Genomic DNA, 27,764 nt, shown 5'->3' on the forward strand with positions numbered 1-27,764 from the left:
TTAAGGAGAAGGAAGCGCTAAACACCATTCAGTTCGAAATGTTTTCATCTGCGGTGTACTCGCGTTCGGTGCTCCGCTAAAAGTAACAAAAAGTGCATAAGTTGCCGGGAGAAAATGTTACATTAACGATATTTTCGGTTTCTACTGAGTACACGGATACGGATACCACGCTATATACGCAGTTCACAACCAAAATCTGTGCAATACACAAATTAGCGCAAACACAACGAAACGCCTGTAAAAATCGAAGCCGAAACGAAACAATAACAAATGCGCTAAAGTGCTTACCAAATAATCTGCACCAACAGAAAAAGAGTGGTGAAAAGTGAGCAAAAGTGATCGAAAAGATCTGGAAAGTTTCTTAAAATAAAGAAAGTGGATGGTTCAGTGTGAGTTTTTGGTGATAAATCGGTAAAAATCGTTCGCTTTCGTTTTTGTTGTGGTCGCCGTTCGCAGAGCTTATGCAAATGTGGTAAGACACCGTAGAACTTGGGCATATTTTCTCTGTTTTGCTCAACTCCAAATGCCTAGCAACTCGATAAAAAGGGCGCTAAAAACGTGAAGGTTTCGCCTCGCTTAACAAATTCGAGAATCACAAATAACAAGTGTGAAGAGCAGGCAAACAAGAAAACGAAACGCATTTGATTTCCCATTCTGATTTCCCGTGTTCTAGTTCTTTGTGTTTTTCTCACTTTTCCCTCTCCATCTCCTTCTGTCCCGCTCGCTTTGTTTGACTTTCCTGGCCACTCTTGATCTCGCCATCTCCCTCGCACACCGTGTATTTTCAGCTGTTGATCTATTTTTAATTTCATTAACGTGCACTGCAAGTTTTTAAATCCGTTTCTGTGTCAATTGGTTTGAGGAATTAGCGCAGCCATGAAAAGGCGTCAAATCAACGCAAATAACTTTCATTTGTTTACATTTCTTTGCCGCGATAAGCGTTTCGGCAGGTAACCCCTCTACTTTAAGTAGCTTTTCCTTTCATTTCCAGCGATAACGCCACTGGAAGTTGACCCTCAGCTTTACAGTCAGATTAGTCATGGTCATGGATGAACGCTTAAAAAGCGAGAGATAATCATAATGAGCTTGCAGTTGTTCTTGTCCGTACTAGCACAAAAATATGTATGTACATATGTACTGAACAGAAGTTTGAAATTTTGTATGTGGTGGGGAGAAACCGACCGGATGCCCCTTTGATAAACGCAGCATAATTCCTATTGCATATTCTTCTTGGGATCAACAAATGTGTATTATAATTAGAGTAGTTTTGGAAAAAGAATTATTTTTTGTAATATTTAATGATTCTTGTTTCTAGTAGTGGCCTTCTTGCATATGGTTTAAAAAGAGGGCTGAAGCGTTATCAGTTTTGGGTCTTGAGCACATGGCACTGCTGTTTGTTGTTTGGTGCAATGTAAATCAAGGTGTTTGTTTATTATTTACACACTTCAATTTTATGTCTGTAGCACATGACTGCGGTTAAAATAACCGTCAACAACAAACAATTGAATTCAGGTTTAATGCAAGTTTGGGCTGCAAATGGTTTACTTTTGTTTGTAATATTATTTTTATCTTTCTGAAACTCATTTGTATTTGACAAATGCAAGCCGCAGGGCATTGTAATAATTGTAAATATTTCGTGTTGACTCATTTTCAAATGAGGCATTGCATCCGATTTGGTCTTGGCTTCGGTGTCGCTTGTTGCGTTCCCAGATATTTATTTGCAATCAATAAATGACGCATTTCATTCGGTGGGACCCACGACTATCGCCAGTCTAGACCTGTGGCATTATCACGGCTTGGGAATCTGAATGTATTTGGGTTTTGTTTTCTCAATAAAACACTAATTCCAGATGCTACTGATGAGTTCATGAATATTTTTAAACATTACATATGTATTCAACTGTTTCCTTGTCATAATTGCCTGTATATATTTGATTTCTGACCATATCAATCAATGGTTTTCCACTTTGATTGCAGCGTTTGTTCTTTGGGTCTGTTTAGTGAAAAAAAAGTTTGTATAGATCTTTAAAGAATATTTTGCTTTGATTTGCGGCTATTCGCATTTGAGTTGGTTTCCGAAAAATGCTTGGCGAATATCTTAGAGATAAAAACTCTGAGATGTACACAAATCAAGTCATTCAACTGCAATGCAGTGAGCAAGCCAGGAGCAACATTGATTAATTGCCAAAAAGGGCTAGAAAATCTCCATCATTAGTTCTCATTTCATTTATCAAAGTAGTTTTTTTGATTACTTCTTCGTTGTAAGACGGACGGAAATGTTGTTCCAATTAGTTCATGTTGCCCTTGCAACCTCGGAAAGTTCTCCACAAAATGTTTCAGTGTCAGTGGCTAAAAGTCGTTACCACAGAGCACCCACCCACCGTCAACAGAATTTGGCACGAAAAAATGTCACTTTTATTGTGGAGAACCAACCAACCGAGCGACAACAGACCGTTCACATCTAACCCCAGCTATATGCCATATACTATATGATATATCTATACTATATGTGTGCAGATTGGATAGGTAGCCCTTTTGGATGGAAGAGGATGAGTTGAGGGAGTACGTTTTTGGGGAACCACATTTATAAAACTGCAACAGCTGCACTTATTTTTCCGCTTGTTTTGTTCGTCTCTCAACGATGCCACTGAGATTTTTCTTTTGTGTTCGCTGGAACCCTTTATTTCATACGCACCGTTTCCCGCCTTCAACAGATTGGTTCGATTTTAGCATATAACCTTTTTGAGCGAAAAATCCACTTAAAAATGTAGGAAAATATACATACAAGAACTTAAACAAGTTGTGTTCGAAAACAAATAATTTTTTAAATTAGAAAGCTGGAATCGTTTGACCACTGTTTGCCCCTTTAAAATTAGGATTTGGTTATTGAACTAGCCTAATATTTGGCCATTTCAGTGTAAAACAAATAGTTGTGTTTTTGTAAACCACACCAAAGACATGACCTGTCCTATTTGCTGTCTTATTCCCAATGGCTTTCCCACCCTTCCGGTTTTCTGGCCAGAACACCTGCAGGTAAAGAGGATGCATTTTAAGGAGGCGAAGGGCAGCAGCTGTTATGGTTTCCTCTGCATTTTCCTACCTGCTCTTGGCCTTTGCCTTGCTGTGGCCTTTTTTGAACCGAAATACTTCAACAAAATGCTGCCGCCAGAGGCGAGCAAGAAAACTAAAATAAAGAAAACGAATTCCTTAACATTTTATGCGTTGTTGCGTCATCGCACACGGAATATGTATATATGTATTTAACCCCAAACAGAACTTATATATAAGACAGTATCTAGATACAATAAAACAAAGGTCTCATTCTGCCTGAGAGTCTGGTTTGAAATTTAGTCATCTGCCGGGTTCTCGCCCATAGAACTCGTTTCTAGATGTTGCTTTATTTTAGCGCTTTTTAACGCATACCAACAGCATATTCTACATTTCATGTGAGAATTTCCTTCATTTCCACATTAGCTAAGCTGTCACCGCTTCTAAATGCCTTAATTAAATTTTAGTTTTATCGCAGTCAGTTTCTATCGGAAATAATATACATCTATGCTTATCGTGGCATTGCGGGTCCGCACCCAGCAATCAGAAAATAAAATAAATATAAGTTTGTATTTTATAACATATTTATTCAGACATAGTATTCATTCAAATAGTTCTTGATATATCGAGTATACGTGTATGTAGATAATCCTAGATGGTTGACTTCTCATGCGTGAATGTTTTTGTTTCCGATTTTTCGCACTGTTCTGAAGGCCGTGAGAAACCAACTGAGTCTGGGTTTAGAATTTTCATTGAGTTTTCTTCTCAATTATGGTTCCCTACAAATTGTTGTCTTAGTTTTCGATCTTGAATTCCCCTTTACCAAGTGTGCAATGATGCGCGTGAATGCTTGTGGCCATGCTTCACTGACAGCCGGGAATTTATTTATTTACAAAGAATATTTGTCTGCTTCTACGGCATCTTGCTATCGTGTAAGCAAGATATTTAAATAGTTAAGAAACAAAGTTTCATGATAACTATCACAAAGTATGTTTCGGTATTGATAGCTCACGAGCTAAATAATATTATTTCCATCTAAGCTTTCAACTAACCCATGACCTTAAATACACTTTGGCTAAGATACAACTTTTTAATCGAGTTGTTAGATAACTTTGTACGTCCTTTGACAAGCCCCACCTTCGTTTAAATGAAATGCGCTCCGTTTCAGGGCCAAAACCTGTTGACTCAACTGTATCCCTCGGGTCGAGCTGAGCCAACTATTTGGTAGCATGTTAATGTCAGGTCGTAATCCTAGGGACCGCCTGCCAGGACGACACTCATTTGACATCCTAGCCCGCACTCCCTCCCGCTCCCAATTTTCCCAATTTGCAAAAGAAATGTGTCTGGAAAAACTGTTGCGTGTCTTCTCTGAGGGATTGGGGAATGGAGCGAGGGTCGCACCAACTATTTCGTTGATGTATGATGATGAATGAGGGAAGCATGGCATTTAGCACTTGGAATCCTCCTGTTTATATTTGAAGCAGGGGTCAAATGGCAACGAAACTAGCAAAACTCACTGTCATAAAACGTCCAAAAATGAAATGAAAAGTGGAGAGGATATCCAGTCCATTAACATTTCGCTACATTTGTCACCATTAATGCCACGTTAGCGGGACGCGACAATTTTCCGGGCGGAGCAATTGCACACATGTACGTGCTCAGCGGGCTTTGGCCTTTCAAATAGATTAAAAAGGGCAAAGACATAAAAAGTCCATGTGAAGTAAACCATAAAAAAGGGGAAGCGAAACTAGCTGCTCCTGTTCCTTTGCCCGAATGCATCAGCCAAATTGTTTGTTAATGGACAACAAGGCAGGATCTACGCCGTTTTGCTCCCTGTCCCGCTTTAGACACACGGCACACATGGCGGATGTGTAATATGCTCTGACAGGTCAAACAGAGAGGCGCGCTGCACATTTTATGATATTTGCACACTATAGAGAGAATCCACAGGCCGCAACGCCCACTTGCCCCTGCCACTTTGTAGTCGATGCTCTTGTGCACAGCTGGTGCAGTTTACCGTGGGCCAGATGTATGATTCCACTGGCATTTCGCTGGTTACCCTACCTATTAACTACTAAATTTATGTTGAACTTGTACATTACTTTCGAACACAGCTGCATGGTAATTATTTAAGTAATAAACCCGTTGAGTGGCAAAAGTAGATGAACCCAAGTTCATTCAACAAACTTTCTAGATGTGTTATACTGAATACTACTTTATTAAAATAGAAATAGATGTGACTGAAAATGTAATTCAATTGTATTTATAGACATCCCCAGAGTTTATTCCACGGTAACAGCGGTGAGGGGGCTCGTTCGCCAAGATAAATGTAGGCCAAGATGACGAATATGCATTTTGGTTAGGCCGCCCCCAATGCTCCTCCTGCTCCTCCTTCTCCTCCTGCTCCTCCTGCTCTTTCTGCTCTTCCTGCTCCTGGTCATCTCCTGTCACTTTGAGTGAAACGAAGGCGTTGGCCACAGCTTGTCGGCCCATTAGCTCACTCCTTCTGCCCAGCGCCACACACAAAAACAAGTTAAATGTGTGTGCTTGTGGGGTCGCAACCACTTTGAAATTAATTTCCCTTGTGAAATTTACGTACACGTAATGGCGGGAGCTGCCCTTACCCTGAACTAATACATACATAAAAGAGCGAGGAAAGCGCTGCAAGTGACCCAAATCTTCTCCAGATGAAACGACACTGCTGCCGATGCATGTGAAGTTTACGATTCCATTCGGATTTATCACACATTAACCATAAATTGTGTGATTCAATTAACCCTTGCTGATTAATGCGGGCTGAAATGGTACTCGAAGAATAATTAATTGGGTTTGTGGCTCGTTATGAAATATATTGTGACCTTTTTAAATGCCGGCTGCTATTGGTCAAATAATACGGTGTTAAATTTATGAACATTCGTACTTTTCCTTTTTTGGTTGGATGGTTTAGGTATTTGAATAAGGCTGTATTTTCTAGGCCCATTCTAGACCATTATGTAATCAAAACTACATTACTACTACTTTTCGCTTTAGAAGGACTCGACAACTTCATACAGAACTTTTCAGCAAATAAAAGCGTTTTCCGCTCATTTCTTTATTTTCATCTTATTACAAAATAAAATGGCATGCGAAGTTTTCCTCTTTTATGGGCAAGCTTGCTTTTCAAACGCACACCAAGAATGTCAAATTAAGTTTTTCATTATTTTCGCTACACCCACTTTTCGGAATCAGCATTGCGTGTTATTCAGTAATTATGCTTTGATTCTCGGATAGTTACTTTTTTAAGCTCCCGAGTCCACGTGGCAACAAGGGGTTAACAATTCGCGGAGTAGTGACATTGTCAATTTCCACAGAAGGTGACGTCATCAACGTTCTAAAACAGGAGTCAGAATCAAAAGTAGTGTGACAACTACTGCAGCTAGAAGTAGTAGGAAAACTGGCAGAGGTATCCAGCCCAGCGCAATAATTCTTGGATTACGACGTTAAAAAAAGGACTAAGCCTCCACAGAAAAGCCGACACTAAAAATAGAGCAAGTTGAAAGTGGGCAGAAAAAAGAAAAGCTCAGGCCACTCGCTGGACATTCGTAATTAATGGTAAATTAATGGGCCACAGACACGCGGCAAGGGAGGCAAGAAATACAGACCAACCGGACAGAGATTAGTTGACTTTGTCAACGCTTTTCCGACTTTTCCGTTTCGCCAGTGCACTTGGGAAAATAGAATTGCAAATATTATTGCAAGAGTTGCCGCCCAGACAAAGTTCAAGTGACTGGGGGACTTGGCTATGAAGCTGCTCTAATGAATGCCAGGGGGTTCAGGGGCTCCAAGACGAGCATGAAGGTCGGTCTGATGATGGCAGTCTGGCAATTGAGTTCTTCCCTTGCAGCTCAATTTCGTTATTCATGTAAGCCGCTTGAGATAAAGCGCTTCGTCTTGGTTATTCAGAAAGTTCGAGAGAGTTGAAATGGGTGTTGTGCCAGGGATATGAAAAGGTTCCATTTGGGCGAAGACTAGATAGAGATTCTGAATATATGATTGCAAAGTTATCGGTCATTTGTACTTGAAACAATGATTGTTCAGAAGAAATACTTCAAAATCACGTATACGCCACATGGCCCACACTCTGGGACATTTTGCAACCAGCTGCCTGCGTTTCGTCCAAAACAAATGTTAATGTTTGTTTTCAAGTGCCAAAACATGCATTTCATCTACATTGAGCATATCAAACAAGGGCAACACTGGGAATCTCAATACCGACAGCGACATTGATGTGTCCGCTGCAAATATGTGTGCCAAGTTAACCCAATGAAAGCACACATGGGAATGCTACTTATGTTTAGAATTGAAAGACAATAAACATTCGATCGGAATGGAAATGGAACTCGAATCGAAACTGTAACAGAAAACGAAAACGAAAGCAGCCAGCAGGCCGAAGGAGGAGGCGCCCCCATGATTGCGGACAGACAACAGCAGCTGGTCCCTCGATTGGCACATAGATATCTGGGTATATGAGTATCTGAGTATTATACACATTATAATGCTTATATTATAATCACAAACGGCAGCAGCAGCTCAGCAATCGGCGATGCGTGCATGGCACATGAATTAGTTGCGAATAGCACGCGGGTTAAACCCAGATCTCCTGGCATTTCATATTCATTGTCATTGCGGGCGGGAGGCCCCTTTCGGGTTCCCCAAAAAGGGGGTGTGTGCTTTGGAATGCCTGCAGGCCCATAATCAAGCCCCAAGCATAGAAGCAACACGTGTCCCATTCGATTTTGATGGAACGATGGAGACGAACCCTTCTCTTTCCGCGCCTGAAAGTGCAAAACAGAGCCGATTATGAGCTTACTCCGTTTATGTAACGACCGAAATTGAAAACCCCCATATGGTCCTCGAAAATAGCGCACAAATTAAAGGAAAACGCGGGATCTTTAGCGTTTATCATCGAAGTTCTTGATAAGCTGCATTGTGTAGCTACGAAGTTGTATTTACATCAACTGTAATAGCACGCTTTTCCCCAAAACTATCTCCCTTGTATCTTTTTCTGCCGGGATTGTGTATTAAACATCCATATAGACAGTCGCATTTCCATCAGCATTATTGTGCCATTAGACATCTGCTCAGACACAGAAACCCCGGTCTGCCGCCTCCCCTTAATCCCCAATCCCCAACAGGCAGCATTTACTTTGTTAAAACAGTAGAGTGCTTTTTTTGTTTTTCATATGCCTACCACTGCTTTTTATCGCCACTTGGGGGCAAACCGGCTCGTTGTTGTGGTTCTATCATTCTTTTTTGCCGTCTAGCTGAATCTGTTTGTTTGCCCAAGGGCGGCGGGAAGGGGGTGCTGGGAAGTGGGTGGGCGTGGGTGGCCGTGGGAGGTTGTGGGGTTAGGTGTGGCACCACTTGAGGTTTGTCGGCTCGGTGGCTCAACTGCCAGACGCTCGCTTTTCGAATTTTCTGCCCCTCTTATTAACTGACATTATGTCGGATGTTCGGATATATGTATTTGCGTTGGAGGCGTGGGCGTGGGGCGTCTCTTTTCCCCCCTTTTCGCACTCTTTGTTGCTTTCTTTGTTTGCCCCCTTGTTGTTCTTATTAACCCAGCCAAAAGTGTGGAATTAAAAGTTTTGAACATGCCAAATTACGTCATGGCTGTTGATCTTTTTTCGCCGTCCACTGAAATTAGCAGTTTTGTTTTGCTTTTTTGCTTGTTCTTTTTTGCGTTGTTTTCTGCATTTGTAGTTTCACTGTGCATGTGAGGCATTAGGTCAGGAATTCATGCCGTTTTTCTCTTTTATATGTGACTTGAGCGGTTCTGTAAATTAGCCAAAGAAACGAATTTAATGAAACAACTGATAAAGCTCTTCGGAATAAGTTCTAAATAATATATATGTCGTCTTGGAAAAATTAACAGAAGAAATATTAGAAAAAAAACAGTATATACGTTCTTTTACGAATATTTAAGATAACCAAAACCAAAAAAGTGGTTGGAACTTTGCACAAACTATGTATTTATTTCAATTTATTAAATTATATTATTAAATTTATATTTATTGGAATTCCAACATTGTCCAGTTCTTCTTGCAAAACCTCTCGCAATTAACTTCGTTCAAAAATGAATTTAATAGCCTCTTCAGAGATTTGATATGCTTCTTCGCCATTATCCTTAGCATTCTGTATGGTTTTCTTTCGTTGACCCGACAGTTTCAGCACCATTAGTTTAAATCGTAGTCGAATAAATGCCACATTATGTGCCATTGAATGTCAATTACACAACCTATATAGGGATGGCCCCCACTCCTAGTCCTTACTCCTTGAAGCTTGAGCTGCATGGCCACTCCTCGTTCTTTTTGAAACTGGAAATTGTGAAAAGCGGAAGCGGAAAATTGAAACTAACCCCACCTAATTCAGGATAGCGTGCGACTACCGAGTGCCACGCCTTCTTCTCTGCTTTGGCTGGATTTTATTTGCTTTCTTCGCAGTGTTAATTAAAAGTGTGCCAAAGTTTATATCCGTGAAATATTTTGGCCTTCTTGGGGTCCGCTTAATTAAGGGCTATTAATCTTTAAGTCTTAAAGTGGTAGCAACAGGCATTGCGGGGTTCCTTGGACTGCAACTCAATTCCAATTTTTTGTTCTCTTCATCTTTAAGCTGCTCTGCGCCGCTTGTGGCAACAAATTGCACTCGAAGCTGAGGCTTTTATGAATGCTACTGGGTTGGAGTCGAAGTCTGAGTCCGGAGACGCATCTGGAGGAGAACGGCGCCGGAAGCACCCATCAAAATGGTCTTCAGTTATGCGTGCATGGTGCTCCAGCGCATCGTGGTGCCAGCGGTCCTGGTACTCGGTGAGTATATGGATTTCCAGTGAACCGCTTCACTTTTAAAGATACATTTTGTAATAAAATATCTTTAATCTTTAGCTGCCCTGATGCGACCAGTGGGCATATCCTTTGTGTACCTTCTCATGTTCTTCGTGTCGCCCTTTGTCCCGCTGGCCACGCGACGCAACTTCAAAGGATCTGTGACTGCCTTCTTCATCATCCTGCTGGCGCTGAGCACGCTGGTCCTCTTGGGCCACATAACGCTCCAGATTCTGGCGGTCAGCCTCACGCTGCCAGTCTACAACTGCTCGTTCAGTGAGCGACTGCTGCGACACATTGGCTTCGTGAGCTTTATTGATCTACAGTGGGTGTGTTGGCAATCACGTGGTGCCCGTTTATTAATTCTGTATCTCATTTGCTTAGGCCATTTGCTATCATTGAATGGCTGGTGCCAGAGGTGCTGGTCTTCGCCACCTCCCTGGGATCGTATCTCACCGTGAAGCGAGTGGCCTCTCAGCCGTCCGGCGTCGAGCAACTGGAGAACGGCGATGTGGCCGATGGCCAGGCGGAAAACGCACAGACATCTTCTCAGCCTCCTGCCACAGATGCCAATGCCAATGGAGGAGACGTGCAACAGGCCACGGTCACCACGCCACTGCAGCAACAGCAGCAGCAGCTGCGGAAACGAGTGTCCATGATCAGCCAGCACATTCACTTTGAGGGATTGGTCAAGATCTGTAAGTAGAAAGTACTGCGGGGTATTCTTGAATTTTCCGAATTTTCTGTTGTGTACTTCATGGCTGTTAAAGTTTGTTGTTATGTTCTGACAAACATTATAACAATAAGTTCACTATGAGAATAATTAGCATAAACATTTTCTTTATATACATTGAGACTTTAGTTCCCTCACGGAATTCATGGGCACCCCCAACGAATGTTTTCCAATCAAATTTAATGATTCGCTTCCATCGACAGCTCCTCTGTTCTGCCTGGCCACGCTGTTCTTTGCGGCCGTGCTGCGTCCCTCGGTGCCTGGCGGATTTTACTTTCTCATTTTCCTGCTGGCCGGCACCTACTGGGCAACATGCCAGACGCTGCAACGGTGCGTGTCCCATCAACGCCATCCATTCCGGACGCCCTTCTCACTTTTCCCTTTGTATTCTCGCACCTTTTCTGCAGGGGCTTCGCCTTGTTGCTGCGCTGCGTGATGGTCGTGCTCGTGCTGCACTCCCTGTCCATTGTGTCCTACCAGACGCCATGGATGCAGAGCCACCTCAATCATACCACCCTGACAGCCCGGTAAGTAGGAGCGGAGAGGAGGCGCGTGGAGTTTGCTGTGCCGGGAAATCATTAGATTCTCATCTTTCTCTGCCCACCAGTTTGATTGGACTGGAACCGCTTATTGAATCCTACTGCTCGCCGGATATACGAGTCTTTCTGTACAATAATAAGCTGTCCCTGGACTCGTACCTCAATCCCTTTGCGTTGTTTTTTGCCTACTTCGCACTGGCCCTGACCACCAAGCATCTAATTAAGCCACGGGTAAGTTTCAAGTGCGAGGAATTGATTCCAAAAGACTTCATATGACGGAACAGAGCGTACTCTGGTTTAGACTGCTTTAGAGCAACTAACACGGATCATGCTATCGAACTACAGGCATAATTTAACAAGAGTGAAAGCTAGTTTAAGTAGAATTATTACAAACATGCATTATTTATTGAACGATAAACGTTTAGATTGGATCTTGATGCCTCTCAAACTCATTTTACGTCTAAGAATTGAGTTTAAAAGTTGCTTTCATTCTTATTAAACATCTGGACAACACTGGGATATAGTTTTATCTGCTCTCAATTTCTGCTCTTCTTATGCTGCCATACGCATCCGGATAAAACACTTCAATTTCAATTCTTTTAACACAAAAATCTCTGCACGCCTAAACAACAACATAATAAACACTCCTAACACCTAACAAAAAACCAATTGTCACTAACACACCCCTCTAAACACCTGAACACCCAAATCCACGAACACCGGAACACCGAACTCCTTAGCTGGACCCCAAGCCCGCCACCGCATTTGGGCAGCAACTAGATTGCAATAGCAGCAGCATCAGCAACACCACCGGCAACAAGGTCAACCGCCAGCTATCGCTGCTCACCTCGCAGACATCGCGCGGTCGTCGGGATGGGTCCAATCCTGGCGGAGGTGGAGCCACCATCACCACCACCACCACGACCACCACCACCACCTCCACGGCAATCCGCAATCAGCGCTTGAGTGTAAGCGAGCGAGTGGATTGGGCCAGGGTTTCTGTTTCGATCTCCATTCAGTGTGTGACTGTTGAATATTTCTGGGGATTTCGGGTGCACAATGAATAGATTTAGGATTACTAGTAGGGGGAAAGAAAACTCCCAATAAGCCGGCTTACCGATATGACCTGAAAAGTATAATCCATTAACAAACTCGCTGGAAAATGTAGCTCGCCTTGAACTTTTTTATTTGCTTACTTATCGAACGCGCTTCAGGGTTTATAAACTTTAAAGTAAATACATATATTTATTTGGTTATTTGGATATTCCTTGGCGGATACCATTGCAATCCTTTAAATATGTTTTTGATACTTTACTGAAACTTAAAATCAATATTGTCTTACAAAACATGCGGTTACCAAATTAGATGCAGGCATAGAAATAGGTCAAACACTAAACACAACTAGTGACCTCAACTAAAACCCAACTGAATGTTCGTCTGTGCCTTAACGTTTAACACCAAAACTCTGCCGAAATTTATCCGATTTGTGTGCGCTTTTGCTGAAGGCTGACCTTTATTGTTTTGCGATTTTCCTGCCATTTTCCTTTAGTACGTTTGTTTTTCTTTTGATTTTTGTTTATGCTCTCTCTTTTATTACTTCCGCTTTAGGTTTCTTTGCGCCGTGATCAGCGTGCAACGTTGAATGAACCGACTGAGACGACGCCTGTACGTAAACTAACTCCACTTTGCGCCAATACCTCGTGTATCTTCTCCCAGCCTAACCCCAAATCATTAGACTAGTTCTAGCCTATCTCTCCCTCTGTCTCTCTATGTATCATTTGGATTAAGCTTTTCTAACGTTTGCCATTTGTCCATGTAAAACTGTTCTCGTCTAACATCTTTACCAATCTGTAGTATAAATCGCCGTAGTAGTTCCCCCAAATCAAGGGGTATTCTAACCCATAATGTAAACTAAGCATAGTACTAACTACGCAAGTGTGTCTGTATGTATGTGTTCTGGGCCATGGAGCACCGCCAAAGCGATACAAAATAGTTTGCAACTCTCACCCGGATAGTTACCTATCGCCATCAACACCCGTAGTGCCCTAGAACTTTAGAACTCTATGTACATATCTTGTTTAGTAAGCTGAACTCTCTCCTTTATGTGCGTCTCGTAGTTTCTAATTCTAAACTAATAAGCCGGTATCTGAATCCATAGTTGGTGCGCCAAAGCACGCGCAAGGCGCGCACTCCCCAGCCGCTGGAGAGTGGATCCTCGGTGGCGCCCAGTGCCACTCAGCGCGGCAACGACATCCAGCTGGACTCGTTGGAACAGCGATCGGAGCAGGAGAACACCACCACGTCCATACTGGATCAAATTTCGTATGGATTCGTCAGCGTGGGAGGATTCATATATCAGAACAGCTATATATTCACCAACATTCTTATGATGGTAAGCCTGCGCAAATATTTAAGCTTTGTGTAGTTTAGTTCAGTTATAGAGTATAAGGTATAGAGTGTTTCGAATGTCTAATCCGATTTTCTTGACAGGCGTGGTCCATTGTGTATCACAGTTGGCTGACTTTTGTCCTGCTGCTGTGGGCCAACGTGCTGTGGATGATTCCTAACCAGAGGAAGGCCATGATGCGGTCCAGTCCCTTCATAGTCCTATATGCTGAGGCCCTTCTGATTGCGCAATACATATACGGCATGGATCTGAACAACGAAGAGCTGCCCACGAGCGTTCCCGTAAGAAGGCGACGCTTCCATTACGAATTAAATTTAATTAATTGAAGTATTTGCAGACTGCGGGCATTAACCTGCAACAAATTGGCTTCGAACGACCCATCGAGAACCAAATGCGGCCATGTGTGCCGCTGATCGTGAAGACAGCCTTTGTGCTAATGTTTTGGGTGACGTCGCGGCAGTTCTTCAAGGAGAAGCGTGATCGCCGAAGGGACAGCACTTTGGCGGATATTATTGCCCCACTGCAGATCACTGTGGGATCGGCTGGCTCCAGCTACCTCATCAACGATGGCAAGAAGACCTCAAAGTTCCTAAAGAAGGCCGGCGATGTGATCAAGAATCTACTGGTGCGCCTGTGGATCTGGCTACTGGTGCTAGTTATCTTCCTTTGCGCCATCACCGGCGAGAACATGACCGGCTTCCGCATCTGCTACATGGCTCTGTTCCTATTCTTCTTGCTAGTCTTTCAATCGTCGTCCAAGGCGTGGGTTAAGATCATGTACGGCTTCTGGCTGTTTCTGATCTTCTATGCCATGTCCATACTTATATTGATCTACACATATCAATTCGACAAGTTCGACAAGTACTGGAGCGACTATCTTAATGTGTCCGCGACTTTGTAAGTTAAAAATTGTGGAACTCGGGCACCATACACAAGGTTAAGACAACCAATCTAACCAAAATGATTATATTTCAGGCAAAAGGACATCGGCCTTAAGCGCTACCAAACCAAGGATCTGTTCCTTCACTTGGTCTCACCGACGATAATTGTGATCCTGACCGTCATCCAAGTGCATTATTTCCACAAGCGCTTCATCGCCTCATTGCAACAGCAGCCGTTGGCTGGCGGATCGGCACAGCAGAAACCCACGGAGACAACTGCCTTGGAACCAGCGCCTTCAAAGCGACGTGGCAGCGCTGGTTCACTGCGTAGATCCCAGGGTCCATCGGCGGAGGCCGCTCCTGGAGCCACCACCGATTTCGAAACATCTGTGCGCGACTTGGTGCGCATTTCGTTCCGAAAGATCAAGAACAAGTCGGAGTACATTTTCAAGAACTTCAAGGATGTTTTCTGGCGCTTCCTGGAGCTGCACATCATGAAGGCTGTCTATATTGCAGCCTTCGTGTGCAGCGTCAGCGAAGTCTGCGTACTGCACATTATCTTTGTGGGTTTCTGTGTGCTGGGCGCCACATCGCGCAAGGCCGTCCAGGTGGTGATCAGCCGCCTCATCTCGTTTATTGTTACCATCATAGTTCTGTCGAAGATGATCTACCAGATCGAGTACTTAAGTCACTCGCAGCACAACGTGGTTTGCGTAAGTAAATGTTGTCCGTAGAGGAGGGTAATTATAATTTAATCTTGATTATACTTCGCAGTCTGACAACCGGACTGCCAACAATGCGGAGTGGATTGGCCTCACCAAGGCCGACAAGGTAACGGGTGGACTGATGAGCCTGTTGCGCACCTACATAATCTACATGGTAATTGTGACCATGCACGCAGTGATCACTTTGCGGCAGCTTCAAATGCGCGTTAAGATCGGAGCACTGAATGCTCCACCCACCAAGCTGCTGTTCCCCAATATTATTCGAGCTGATGCTGAGAAGGATCTGGTGGGACTGGTCAAGTATCTGCTCAACTTCGGCTTCTATAAATTTGGCATCGAGATATCGCTCATCGCCCTGGTGTCCACCATCACATATCGCCAGGATATTGTTGCCGTTGTCTATGCCCTGTGGCTGGTGGTGCTCTTGCTTCTGAGGAGATCTCAGTGCGCCAAAATATGGGGCGTGTTTCAGGCATTCTTTGCCATCTCCATACTGACACAGTACATAGTGCTGGTAGGATTGCCGCCGAGCTCATGCCTGGGTATGATATGAAACAATCACTTCAAATTATGTTAGCTAACTTCATTTAATGTCTTGCAGTTTATCCCTGGGATGAAGGCCCCTTCGGTGAGGGCATACAACGCTGGACAATGCTGCCAGGAGCCCTGCACTTTAACCACGTTCCCAAGCTGATCTTCGACTTCATTGTCTTGGTTATTCTGAACCGACAGAAGAGTATCTTCTGCATCGAACAGCGTTATGCCAGTAGCGACGATTATCCTGGTGGCAGCAACCGCAGTGTGATCGCGGATATTGCTCAGCTAGGTCGCGTTCCCTTCGACAATCCCACCCATGACTTTTGCTCTTACATACGGAACTACTCGGACATCCTGAAGAACGGCGTGCTGTGCGGCTTTTACTGGTTCACTTTAGCAGTGGTTTTCCTGGCCGGCACCAATATTGCGGATCTGCTGGCCCTGGGTTATCTGATCGGAGCGTTTATCTTTCTGTGGCAGGGATCCGATTTCTATCTGCGTCCAATACACACCATCATCTTTCGCTGGAAGTGGCTGCTGGCATTCAATGTGGCCAACATACTGATCAAGACGACCTTCCAGATGGCTGGCTGTTTGTTCATGACACAACTGACGAAGGACTGCTGCTGGCTGGTGCACATGCTGGGCATCACCTGTACGAGCAATGTGCTCACAGAGCAAATAATGCTGCCCGAGGAGGCGGAATTGGCGCTTAAGCCAGGCGAATGTCCTAAGATCACCCACCAGGTGGTCCTCCTGTGGGACACAATTTGCTTCGCCTTCATCATCTTCCAGCTGCGCATCTTCAAGTCGCACTACTTCTGTCACATCATAACGGACACAAAGGCGAATAACATCCTGGCCTCCAGGTGGGTTTATTACAAGGCCCCATATTGTAAACTTATCAATTAATTGAAAAATGTCCGTCACAGAGGAGCCGACATCATTGAGAGCCTACGGCACAAGCAGATTGCCCATCGTCACGACCATGAAAAGCAGGTGCTACATAAGATCAAGCGAAAGATGGAGCGCATCCGAGCCACGCAGCAGAAGATGCTTCGACCCTTGGACAAACAAACCCACTTCGATGGTAAGTGCTTACACATTCACATCCAGGGATTTTTCCCCCCTTTCTGTAATTTTTTGGAGCTCGAACTTCTCGTCGCGTTTTTTTGCAATTTCCGCATTTGTATTTTGATCGTTGGAAATTGTCGCGTGTGTGTCTTCAATTAATCTTTGGATTCCTAAAGGGCGACGCACGCCCTCAGAGCACGCCATGTCCGATGTGGCACCTTTGGCCCACAATAGCAGCGTCACCTCTTGTCAGGGCTCTGGTTATCTGACCCCAGATGATCGTAGCTCCGCCACCTCAGCCACTTCATCGCCAGCAAGGGCCTCGATCCTCTCCAGCAGTGGAGGCAGCATGGAAAGCGTGGACAGCGCAGACGCTGCCGTGATTATTGAACCGGAAATCAATGTGATGCCATGTGAGGAGATTACGGATTATTTGGATGTGCAGTCGCTCAGTGAAGAGGAGACAACTGTAGAAATGCCTAAGAAGCTCTTGGAGTCCTTGGCCACTTCTAAGGACTCGCAGTCGAAGGAAGGTGTTTTCAAAAGCCCAGAGCCAACAACGCCAAGTACAGATGCCTTGTCTACTCTCCTGACTGAGGGATTTTTGGAACCGAAGAGGATCTCTTTGGGATTGGCTCCTTCTGAGCGTAGTGCTCCTGTTGGGATGCAGAGCCTGGCTCCTCCGTTGGCTGCCTATGCCACAGCCATGGCTTCCAGTGCGGCCAGTTCCGTGCTGTCCTCCAATCTGACTCCGAATCTTCGCCGAGAACATCGCCGCCAGTCGTCAACCAATGCCGCTGTTTCCTGGAACGAAACTGTTTCTATCAAACGATCTCCCATGAAAAAGCAAATGGTAAAATGTGAAGAGTGTCGGATGCAAACCGTTCAATTGTGTTATTTAGTTTAATTAAAAGATGATTTAGAAATTGAAAATCTAGAAGAATAACTTCATAAATATTTATAAGGGGTAAGGCTTGCAAGTGTTCGGTTTGCATCCGCGGAGAAAAAATCGGTCACTCATTTCTCCCACTTACCAAACAGTCGGCGGATAAGGAAGAGCTGGTAACCATGCGGCACAAGTCGCTCCACCGCCGACACCAGAGCATGGGGAATGCCAGTTACTCCTTGGACGAAGCCAGCCAGTCGCAGTCGCAATCGCAGCGCAAGCGGCTGTCCAGCAACTTATCCGGAACTCGGGACGAGACCGCCCTGCGATCCGCACAAAGACCGCATAGCTGGGGACCCGTGGGTACGACCTCCTATATGGAGTCGCTGATGTGCGCCTTCTACGAGCCTGCTCTGCTGCATGGACCATGTATTGGATGAATCCTTACTATCAGATTATAATGATAATTTTGCTAAACTTTAACGAAACTCTGTACAAAAAACAAAAAACCATTTGCTCCATGTGCGTGATCTTCAATCTCTAATAAAACCGATTGGGGTCCTGTGTAGCAGACCCCAAGAAACTGCCTCCATGAGTCTGGCCTGTAAATAACACTGATCTAGATTTACCTAGCTCCCAATTACTTCTGTTTGGGTTCTTGGTTAAGTGCGCAATCAGAACTGCTGAGCGCTACTACAAGTGTATTATAAATCTCTTCATCGATCTAAATGTGATTGCTAGAATCGATTTTTAAAGCTTCAGGGGGTTTACTTATGTTGTAAATTAAGATTTTTGATCTGCATGGACAATCTATCAAACTTTCCAAATTTTCCTTAAAGCTTTTTATAATACTTTTTCTGAACTTAATTTTATTTCCCTGAAAACGGATATGGAATCTGGGTTTATATTTCCACTGTCTATAAGCATATTGAATGCCTTCGCATCGGTTCAGAAATGGGAAATTTACAACATTTCAGGCATCGGCTAGCCGTTGTTAGATTATGTTCTAATTCCATCTTCATTTCGATTAAAGCCAAATGTCTAAATTCTGTTCGTTTTTCAACATTTTATTTTTGATTGTTTTGTATTTGATTATTTTGTAGAACACGGTTATCCACTTCCTGCACCAACAGTACGCAGAAGGAAGGAAATTAAATTACATCCACATGGTAAAGTTTTAGTTTGTTGTGACTTATTTGTTCGATATTACCGCCCGCTATCTAAGCTGCCCCATGCCATGTATATACATATACTCGTATCCCGATATATAATCTCTTCCCGATTAACTGCATGAAATTCTGTGTGCTGCTCTGTAAATTGAATGCAACAACAAAAGCCTACTCCTAGCAACTATTTCTAATGCTCGTACCTATCTGAATGTCGTTAAACACTATAACTGCTACACTTCGTTGGAGCCGTGTGTGATAATGTTCTTTCCGATGTTCCCTGCAGCTACCCGTGCTGGTGACTACTATATGTTCGAGGAGATGGACGATAAGTTTGAGCTGGACTTGATACACGACGAGATCGACTTCCTCGAGGAGGAGAACATCACCGAGAGCGAGATGAAGATGCAGCGCCGCAAGACCCTCTACGATGTGAGTTTCCACTTAGTTCCTGTTGGGATTTCCTCTGAGTTAGGCCATGCTGCATGCCATCTTTGCCCGCATGACTTTGAACCGTACTTAAATTCTTGTAAATTCCCCCAAAAAAACCAAAACAAAATCCAAATATTGCCCCGACTTGTGATCGAAGGTGTGGAAGGATCTGAATGATGCCGAGTACCGTCGCCACTTCTACATGCGTGAGCGTTCCTACGCCTCAGAGCCGGGTTCTCGCATTGTCCTGAAGTTGGACGACGAGAAGGAGAAGATTGGCCCCGATCTCGGCCTGACCAGCGACGACGATGAGGACGACGATACCATTGAATGCGACCTGGGCATGCGCACCTCGACGCTGTCCGAACCGCTCGACTTTGGTCGTCGCAGCCAGACGCTGCTCGAGGTTGTGAGTCTATGGAGCAGAGCTACCTGCATATCTTGTCTTTAATTGGCGCACCTCCCGTTGATTTCACATATTTTGCTCACGAGCTCAAGTTTTTCAACTGCGCCCGCCATATCAACCTGCCGACCAGCAGTTGGGCGCACTCACCTCAAAATACTGTACAAAAACATACAAAACTACAAACGAATTATTGTATCTGCATATTGTATAAGCTTGGTTTTTCGTTAACATCGTGTAAATGTCTTTCTTACAGCTATTTCCAGCCAGTGGTCTAACTCGCTATATTTATTTGAACCCACAGAAGTCGAAGGACGCACCCACTGGCGATTTCCCCTCCACCAGCAAGGGTATTTCCAAGGAACGTGATGCGGCGGCGGCTTCCAGTTCGGCTAGTCCAGCGCCCACTAGGGATGTGGGTGATCTGCCCGTGATTCCACCACCTTCGACTGGCCTGGGACGCGAGCAAACCTCCAAGGAGACCTCCGATAGCAAGTCAAAAATGGAAGTGGACAGCGGAGAGGTGACGGCCAAGGACTCGGATGAGGACTTTGATACAAATCCCATCATCAGACTGCTCGAGGGCTTCTTGGTCACGCTGACCATAAGACTGAACCGCTTCTCGCGCAACTATCGCTTTGTAAACCGCATCCTGGCCGGCGAAAAGAAGACCTTGAAGGTGGGTGTCCAATCTATGCATCTATGGTACTGCTAACTAAAATGCTGCTGTTGCTTTCTTTTACAGGAGTCGAGTTCGCTGAATCGTCTGGGTCTGTCCACTGCCGCTGCCATGTTCCACTTCCTCAAGTCCAATCTCGAGAGGTATTTAGAAAGCGATGCTGGAATACAGCTCCAGTGTGCGCCGCTTGCGTTAAGTCTTGAATTAAGTTTTGATTTTTGGAAACTGGAAACCCGAACGTCGTAGAGTAGCGTGTTCTGGTCGCGTTACGAAGCGTTCAATTAATTTGTATTTGTATTTGTATTTAAGTTTGTTAAGCGTTGTGTTCGGTTTTTATTCAATATTTATTTGGTATTCCTTTTCTTCTTTTTATTTGCATATCCGTTTTACTTTTGTGTTCCGTGTGTTTGAAACTCTGTACCTGCTTCCACAACATACTACTACTATCGAAACCAACAACACACCTGCCAAAATGTTTCACCACCTCACCTCCATCATTTGTGCCACCATGTTGTTGTTGATACTGATACCCGATCGATCGATGCTGCTGTTGCTGCTGCTGAAGCGATGAAAGTGACCCGCCCGCCTCCTCATCCACCCCGCGGCGGGTGGTGATCGCACCACCGAATGTCACCGAGCACTCAGACCCCACCAGCACCACACTGAACACGAACACGACAACCACACCGCTATCACCACCAGAACCACTGCAACCAACTACAACCAGTACACCGCAGCAACAGCATCAGCACATTCGCGCTGCCGAAGAAATCATCGAACTGCCTGTAGATACCGTTGATGGAGTCGACCCTAGGTAACCCAAAACCACAAGAAAACCGTTCTTTTGAATGCGGCAATTCCAAGAAATGTGATCTTATCTTCTATTCTACTGGACCAGTTCCAAAATTGGATTTTTCAATTGAAATAGAGATTTTTTTTAGCAATGTTCGCCTAACAATACGACTCAAACACAGACAAAATTAAGTTGCCAAATACTTCAATCAATCTGCGCCGCACTATTTGTTTCACATGTTCTTACAAGATCTTTTTAAAATTAAAAAATAATGCATTTACCCTCATTTCATTAGAATAGAAATTAGTTCCATGTGATTATGTATATGTCAGACAACATTTCCAGAATGAACAAAAACAGATCCTTACTAATTTATTTTTCTTACATTTTACATTTTTCTGCGCGCATTTCGATCATCCGAATCAATTTTTGTTTTGTTAGAAAACAATCAATCAATTCATCGCCGCCAGCAAAAGGGTAAGTAGACCGAACCATACTACCAATCTATACCTAAACCGAGATCAGTAAAAACCAACTAACAACACATCTAAGTGGCTGCTCTCTAAGACTCTACTAAGATCTCCGATTACTTGAGCAACTCTCTATATATATATTTGTAAACCTCATCTAAACTGCATTGTGACACCTATTTTCCATTTCACCCCATTCCATTTCTGTTGCCCCTTCCATGCGCTGTATCAATATGTATAACTCGTATATATAGCACGATGCTCAGTCGAAAATCGGATTGCGGCCTGCCCGAGATTCGAATTAAAGCGCCCTCTGTCGAGCGCGGTGCACACTATTACCATAATCACCACAGCGGCGGTGGCTCGGGATCCTTGAGCAAACACTGGTCCTACGAGCAGGTGGACAGGTACAGGTCCCGCCCACTAACTATGCGTAGAGCCCACTATCCCCTAGCCTATTGATGTGCCTATTCATGTGTTGGTGTCTTTCGGTTTGTGCTCGTAACGCTCTACAACTCTTTCTTCACAGGCGGGTCGATCTTACGAAAACTGAAGCCCAGGGTTTATAAGCTTTTGCACCTTTTTTTAAATGGAACTATTTTAATATAAATATAATAACATAATAACAACATTTGTGAAAAAAGTTAAATTTAAAAAATATTTGAATTAAAATCTGCTGGACTTAAGAAAACCTTTAAATATAAATGTATTACCGTTTTTTCCAAATGCATAACTAATCATTGCCGGTTAAATAACATGTACCACACATGAAGTCCAGCCAACCAGTGCAGTGTAAATCGACCCACCCAACTCTATATCTTCATATCTATCTTTTAAGCTCATGCCCATCCTCATGACCATGATCATCGCCCAGACCCATGACTTTTATAAAATCTATCTCTTCCCTCTGTATCTTTTGGTAACTGTAACTGCATCTGTTTCTGTATTTGAATCCGTATCTCCGCCTCTCCACTAAGTTGCATTCGCTGCTATGATTTAAACCTATCTCTATGCGTTCTTTGCTAGTATGTACCGTTGTCTGGCTTCGATTTATCCTAGTTTATAACAATTCTTGTGTTCCACCCGAGTTCCACACGATGCACTCGCATGTAGACTGTGGAGCATGCAGCGCACACATTTCAAAGCGAAACGGCACCCAGCATGTGAAGTTGATAATTTCCACGAATGCATAGGGTTTTTCATCCATGTATCTAATATGGTTCTGACGATCTTCCAGCGCGGGCGAATTCAATCTGGAGGAGGAGAACTTTGCCCAGAGAGATCATCACATCATTGTCGAGGTGCTGATCTCCTCGTGGTACGCCTTGTTGGCCAACACGGATCTCATCTGCTACATTGTGGTGTTCATCAACCAGGTATAGATTGGATTCACATTCCCTGCAGTTCTGTTTGATTTCATTTTCCATTTCCATTTCTAGGTGGTCAATGCCAGTCTCATTTCGCTGCCGCTGCCCATCATGGTCTTCTTGTGGGGCACATTGTCTCTGCCGCGTCCCACCAAGACGTTCTGGGTCACATTGATTGCCTACACCCAGGCCATCGTGCTGATCAAGTGCATCTTCCAGTTTAAACTGATCTGGTCCAATTACCACCAACTGCCCAATCAGCCGTTGACACCTGCAAAAATTTTCGGCGTGGAAAACAAGGCCCACTATGCGATTTACGACCTGATCCTGTTGCTGGTTCTATTCCTGCATCGATATCTGCTTAAGTCACAAGGCCTGTGGAAGTCGGGCTACAAGGACACGGACAACCAGTTCAGCAAGCCCACCGCTAGCATGTGAGTTACAGATTATCTCCAAGGACAGACTGCTTTATTTTACCCTTGCTTTTATTTTAGCGATGAACGCGACGATAGCGACAATTTATCCCAGCCGGATTCCCGCCAGCTAAACGATGATGCCGCTCAGAAGCTGAGTCTCCAAGTGAGCCAGGCCTCCTTACCAGGATCGCCAGAATTCAGCAAGACTGGCATCAATCAGTTAGAGTAAGTGAAGGCAGACTGGCAAAGATAAAAACCCTTAATAAAATAATCGATTTTATTTCAGGCGCACCAAGTACACCTCATCACTATACAAATTTTTCTTTAGTTTGGTACACAAATCCCGTCTAGCCACAGATGTTTATGCTCTGATGTTCCTCTGCGATTTTGTGAACTTCTTTGTGCTTCTTTTCGGCTTCACTGCATTTGGAGTGAGTGCGATTTAAATGATTTTTACAGCTTTTGGGATCATCACCATTCTATTCTCTGCCTTTAGACTCAGCAAACGGAAAGTGATGAAGGTGTGCAGACATATCTCGCGGAGAACAAAGTGCCCATACCATTCCTGATTATGTTACTGGTTCAGTTCCTGCTCATCGTCATTGATCGAGCCTTGTATCTGCGCAAAGCCCTGGTGAACAAGATCATCTTCCACTTCTTCTCGGTAATCGGAATACACATCTGGATGTTCTTTGTTGTGCCTGCAGTTACGGAGCGCACTTTCAACTCCCTCGCACCTCCAATAATTTTCTATGTGATAAAGTGCTTTTACATGCTGCTCAGCTCCTATCAAATCAAATCCGGCTACCCCAAGCGCATTCTAGGCAATTTCTTCACCAAGGGATTCTCGATGGTCAATATGATTGCCTTTAAGGTGTACATGCAGATTCCATTCCTGTACGAGCTGCGAACTATATTGGACTGGGTGTGCATTGACAGCACAATGACCATTTTTGACTGGCTTAAGATGGAGGACATTTTCTCGAATATATATCTTATCCGGTGCACCCGTCAGTCAGAGACAGATTTTCCGGCCATGAGAGCTCAGAAGAAGGCCTCACTTTCCAAGCTTTTAATGGGTGGCACCGTCGTCCTGCTGATAGTGATTTGCATTTGGGGACCACTGTGTTTGTTTGCCCTTGGCAACGCGGTGGGCACCCCGAATGTGCCCTTCCATGTGTCGCTATCAATACGAATCGGACCCTATGATCCCATCTACACTACGAACAACTACGACAGCATCTTCGAGATCAATCCCGAGATGTATTCTCAGATGACTAATGCATACATAAAGGAGAAACAGGCTTTGACGTTTATTGCTGGTTATGATGCGGCGGATGTAGCTGCGGTTCGACTTGCTGGGAACTCACCATCTCTGTGGAACATAGCACCGCCGGATAGGCAGAGACTACTGAATGATTTAAGAAACAGTAAGATATTTTCATATTATTTGGTCGGCTCATACTCAGTGTCATTAATGAACCTATTTCTTATTATTTTAGATCACACGTTGAAGGCCCGCTTCTCTTATTCACTTACCCGGCAGGCTCCTGCCAAGGGACTAAAGGAAAATGTGGGCGACGAACATGCCATAACTCTGGACGAGTCCTTTGAAGGACGAGCAGCACTCATTCACATGCTAAGCGAAACCCACGACGTGGAGCCAATTCACAGCAATGCCACAACAAATGGTACCACTCCCGAAGTCGAGGAGGTGGTGGTCATACCCGGTATGATACCCAAGTTTATCAAGGTGCTCAATTCAGGCGACGCGGCGGTGGTAAGTGTGCTGAGCCCAAAACACTACGACTACCGACCGTTGGTTATCAAAATGCATCGCGACAACGAGACCAATGGCTTGTGGTGGGAGATTCGGGACTACTGCAACGATACCTTCTACAACGAAACTCTGTCGAAGTTTGCATACAGCAACTGCACTTCAGGAATTGTGATGTACACGTTCAACGATAAAAAGTTCCCTTCTACGTTCAGCTTCCTCACAGCGGGAGGGTAAGTGACAGGGCAAATGAATCCCAACAATACATGCTCACACTTTAATATGTACTCCTGTAGCATCATTGGCTTGTACACCACCTTTGTGTTATTGGCCTCGCGCTTCATGAAGTCCTTTATTGGCGGCCAAAACCGAAAGATAATGTTTGAAGATCTGCCTTACGTTGATAGAGTGCTGCAGCTCTGTCTGGACATTTATCTGGTAAATCAAAACTTCATGGTTTTATATTTGCAACGAGCCCTCGATAACCTCTTTTCGGTTCCAAGGTACGGGAGGCGTTGGAATTCGCTCTGGAAGAAGACCTGTTTGCCAAATTACTCTTCCTATACCGATCGCCCGAAACGCTCATCAAGTGGACCCGTCCCAAGGAGGAGTACGTGGACGATGACGGCGACACCGACTCGATTCCCAGTCGAATGAGCGTACGCCGGCCCGAGCAGCTGCAGCCACAGCAACCGCAATAACATAGGCCTAATCCAATCGCTTAACTAAAGTAGGGTTTGTTTACGTATTTAGTACGTATTGCGTTATCGTAGGTTTCATAGTATTTTTTAAAAGTTTTATAAGGAGAAAGAGAACTCAAATCAAAACTCAAATGTACGCATCACCCATTTATAACAGTCGATCGATTTTTTGTCAAAAGTACTGCCCATGTGTATAACTGTGTATTTAGTAAGTAAGCTAAAAGTGTTGATGTTTGTTAATTCAAACAATTGAAAATAATAGTGAATTATAATTGCCTAATCAAGGAAATAATTTATTTAACTTACTGCTAAATAAGTGTAAAAATTGAAGATAAAGCGCGGAAATACTAATAATAATGATGAAAACTCATATTCAGGGAATTTAGCATTTTACAGAAACCGTAATTATAATAACTAATCTAAAGCATCCGAGTTATTAAGTAAAATTAGCGATTAAATAATAAATGTTTTATATTTATACAAAAGAGTATCATGTAAAATTACCCATTGCTTTCGCATACATTTCTATGCTGTTTGCCTAATTGTGCCCTTTACAACTGATTAAAGATATTACGTTTACTGTTTACTAAATAACTAAATCGATACATATTGCATATATAGAGCGTTGACTTTAGTTTTAGGCATATCACTTGACATATTTTTGTATTGAATGCAAATATCATTTGCTTAAACGACTCTTTTCTAGGCAATTCATATCAAAATTAAATGATATAGTGCGTTGGCTTCGAATGGAAATTTCTCCCTTTTGCAATCTCTTAAAATTAGTAAACGCCAATTAGCTCGGTATGTTCTTTTTTTATATAGCAAAACGAATCTAAAATGATAAATGTAAAAATATTTATACTAAGAAACGTTTAATCTAAAACGTAAATGTAATAGGTATGTATTTTTTTAGCGACTAATTTCCAAAACTAGCTTATCAACTGGAATACTTGCAAATTAAAATAAAGAAATAAAATTGATTGTAATAAATATGAAATGTCTAATTGTGTTTCAATTTTATCACATTGTAGTTTTAAAAAATGGCTTTTCACAAATTTCAGAAAATCATAAAAATGTATGTTATTTCATATGTGAGTTGTCATATTGAGTTCCTTATATCAAAAAGTAAAGTAATGTTAAAGTTTGCCAATCTTTTTTATGGTTTTTGGTCGCAAAATAATTTATGAACAATAAAGAATTCGATCTTAAAAGAATTGTGCCATTAAAAACTACATATATTGTTTTTAGACTATTTTATTGTTTTTACTTAATTCAGATACAAATTTAAAGATTATTTATTATTATTAAAGATGGTATATCCACTCAGGGAATACGCGTGGCACAATTTCTATAGTGGGTGAACCGCAGTTCGTTATCCTCACTCATGTCACTCTCGCTGCTCCCTTGGCGAATGAACTTGACGGCAGGATACACCTCCTCCCATTCCGATTGACTGCGACTTAGGACACCTCGCCGTCGCGGCGTTGTGAAGGCGCTCTCCGGCTGCGATCTGGCGGTGGCAGCGGCTGGTGCCGGAGGCATAGGATTGTTGAGCATTTGGGTAACGCTTTTGGACAGTCGGATCGACTGGATGCGGTTATATCCACTGCCCGTTGGCTTGTAGCGTTCGAGCCTTGATGTGAGGCGCGCCATTTCATTGCTCATCCACTCTGGAGCGCGCATGGTGCGGTGTTCAATTGCGACGACTGCTAGTCAAGTAAACCGAGTGAGGAATTGGTCAAGAGCTTTTATAGCCAAGGTAGGTGACATAAGTGGAGGCGAAAATCAATACGGCTTGCCTTAAGCGAGGTTAGGGCTCAGTTGCTCGGGTTTCCACCCCCAGTGTTATTGACCTATTAACTAATCA

General features: G+C 43.6%; 2 protein-coding genes across 8 annotated transcripts; one reads left to right on the forward strand and one right to left on the reverse strand.

The window, feature by feature from the left end:
* LOC6541723 (piezo-type mechanosensitive ion channel component) lies at positions 1-26,277 on the forward strand. Of its 7 annotated transcripts, XM_026979317.1 has the most exons (31): positions 1-472; positions 9,700-9,893; positions 9,969-10,233; positions 10,293-10,606; positions 10,845-10,971; positions 11,049-11,168; positions 11,249-11,411; positions 13,339-13,572; positions 13,671-13,868; positions 13,925-14,484; positions 14,563-15,181; positions 15,243-15,735; positions 15,795-16,599; positions 16,663-16,820; positions 16,981-17,657; positions 17,846-18,119; positions 19,143-19,288; positions 19,446-19,697; positions 19,996-20,370; positions 20,437-20,513; positions 20,936-21,184; positions 21,605-21,640; positions 21,888-22,040; positions 22,871-23,009; positions 23,073-23,434; positions 23,495-23,641; positions 23,703-23,847; positions 23,913-24,846; positions 24,919-25,426; positions 25,490-25,631; positions 25,697-26,277. In XM_026979317.1, exons 2-31 carry the CDS (start codon positions 9,830-9,832, stop codon positions 25,892-25,894), a joined length of 8,934 nt encoding a protein of 2,977 aa, XP_026835118.1. In that variant the 5' UTR covers positions 1-472; positions 9,700-9,829; the 3' UTR covers positions 25,895-26,277. The 7 variants fall into 7 exon arrangements, with proteins under 7 accessions (XP_026835118.1, XP_026835112.1, XP_026835113.1 ...); XM_026979311.1 differs by lacking the exons at positions 16,981-17,657; positions 17,846-18,119; positions 19,446-19,697; positions 21,888-22,040 and adding exons at positions 12,789-12,845; positions 18,794-18,859 and having other exon boundaries at positions 13,916-14,484; XM_026979312.1 differs by lacking the exons at positions 16,981-17,657; positions 17,846-18,119; positions 19,446-19,697; positions 21,888-22,040 and adding exons at positions 12,789-12,845; positions 18,794-18,859.
* Positions 26,278-27,135: 858 nt separating this feature from the next.
* LOC6541679 lies at positions 27,136-27,728 on the reverse strand. The gene has a single exon (XM_001970214.3). The coding sequence runs from the start codon at positions 27,578-27,580 to the stop codon at positions 27,221-27,223; it is 360 nt and encodes a 119-aa protein (XP_001970250.1). The 5' UTR covers positions 27,581-27,728; the 3' UTR covers positions 27,136-27,220.
* Positions 27,729-27,764: the final 36 nt, after the last annotated feature.

Source organism: Drosophila erecta, unplaced genomic scaffold, assembly GCF_003286155.1.
Source record: "Drosophila erecta strain 14021-0224.00,06,07 unplaced genomic scaffold, DereRS2 tig00000055-arrow-pilon, whole genome shotgun sequence".
Taxonomy (NCBI): domain Eukaryota; kingdom Metazoa; phylum Arthropoda; class Insecta; order Diptera; family Drosophilidae; genus Drosophila; species Drosophila erecta.

Coding starts and splice junctions, on each gene's coding strand:
- LOC6541723 (XM_026979317.1), top strand. CDS start 9,830: ATGGTCTTCAGTTATGCGTGCATGGTGCTCCAGCGCATCGTGGTGCCA. Junction 20,371..20,436: donor GCGAAAAGAAGACCTTGAAG/GTGGGTGTCCAA, acceptor TTTCTTTTACAG/GAGTCGAGTTCGCTGAATCG. Junction 20,514..20,935: donor CTCAAGTCCAATCTCGAGAG/GTATTTAGAAAG, acceptor CTGCTGCTGAAG/CGATGAAAGTGACCCGCCCG.
- LOC6541679 (XM_001970214.3), bottom strand. CDS start 27,580: ATGCGCGCTCCAGAGTGGATGAGCAATGAAATGGCGCGCCTCACATCA.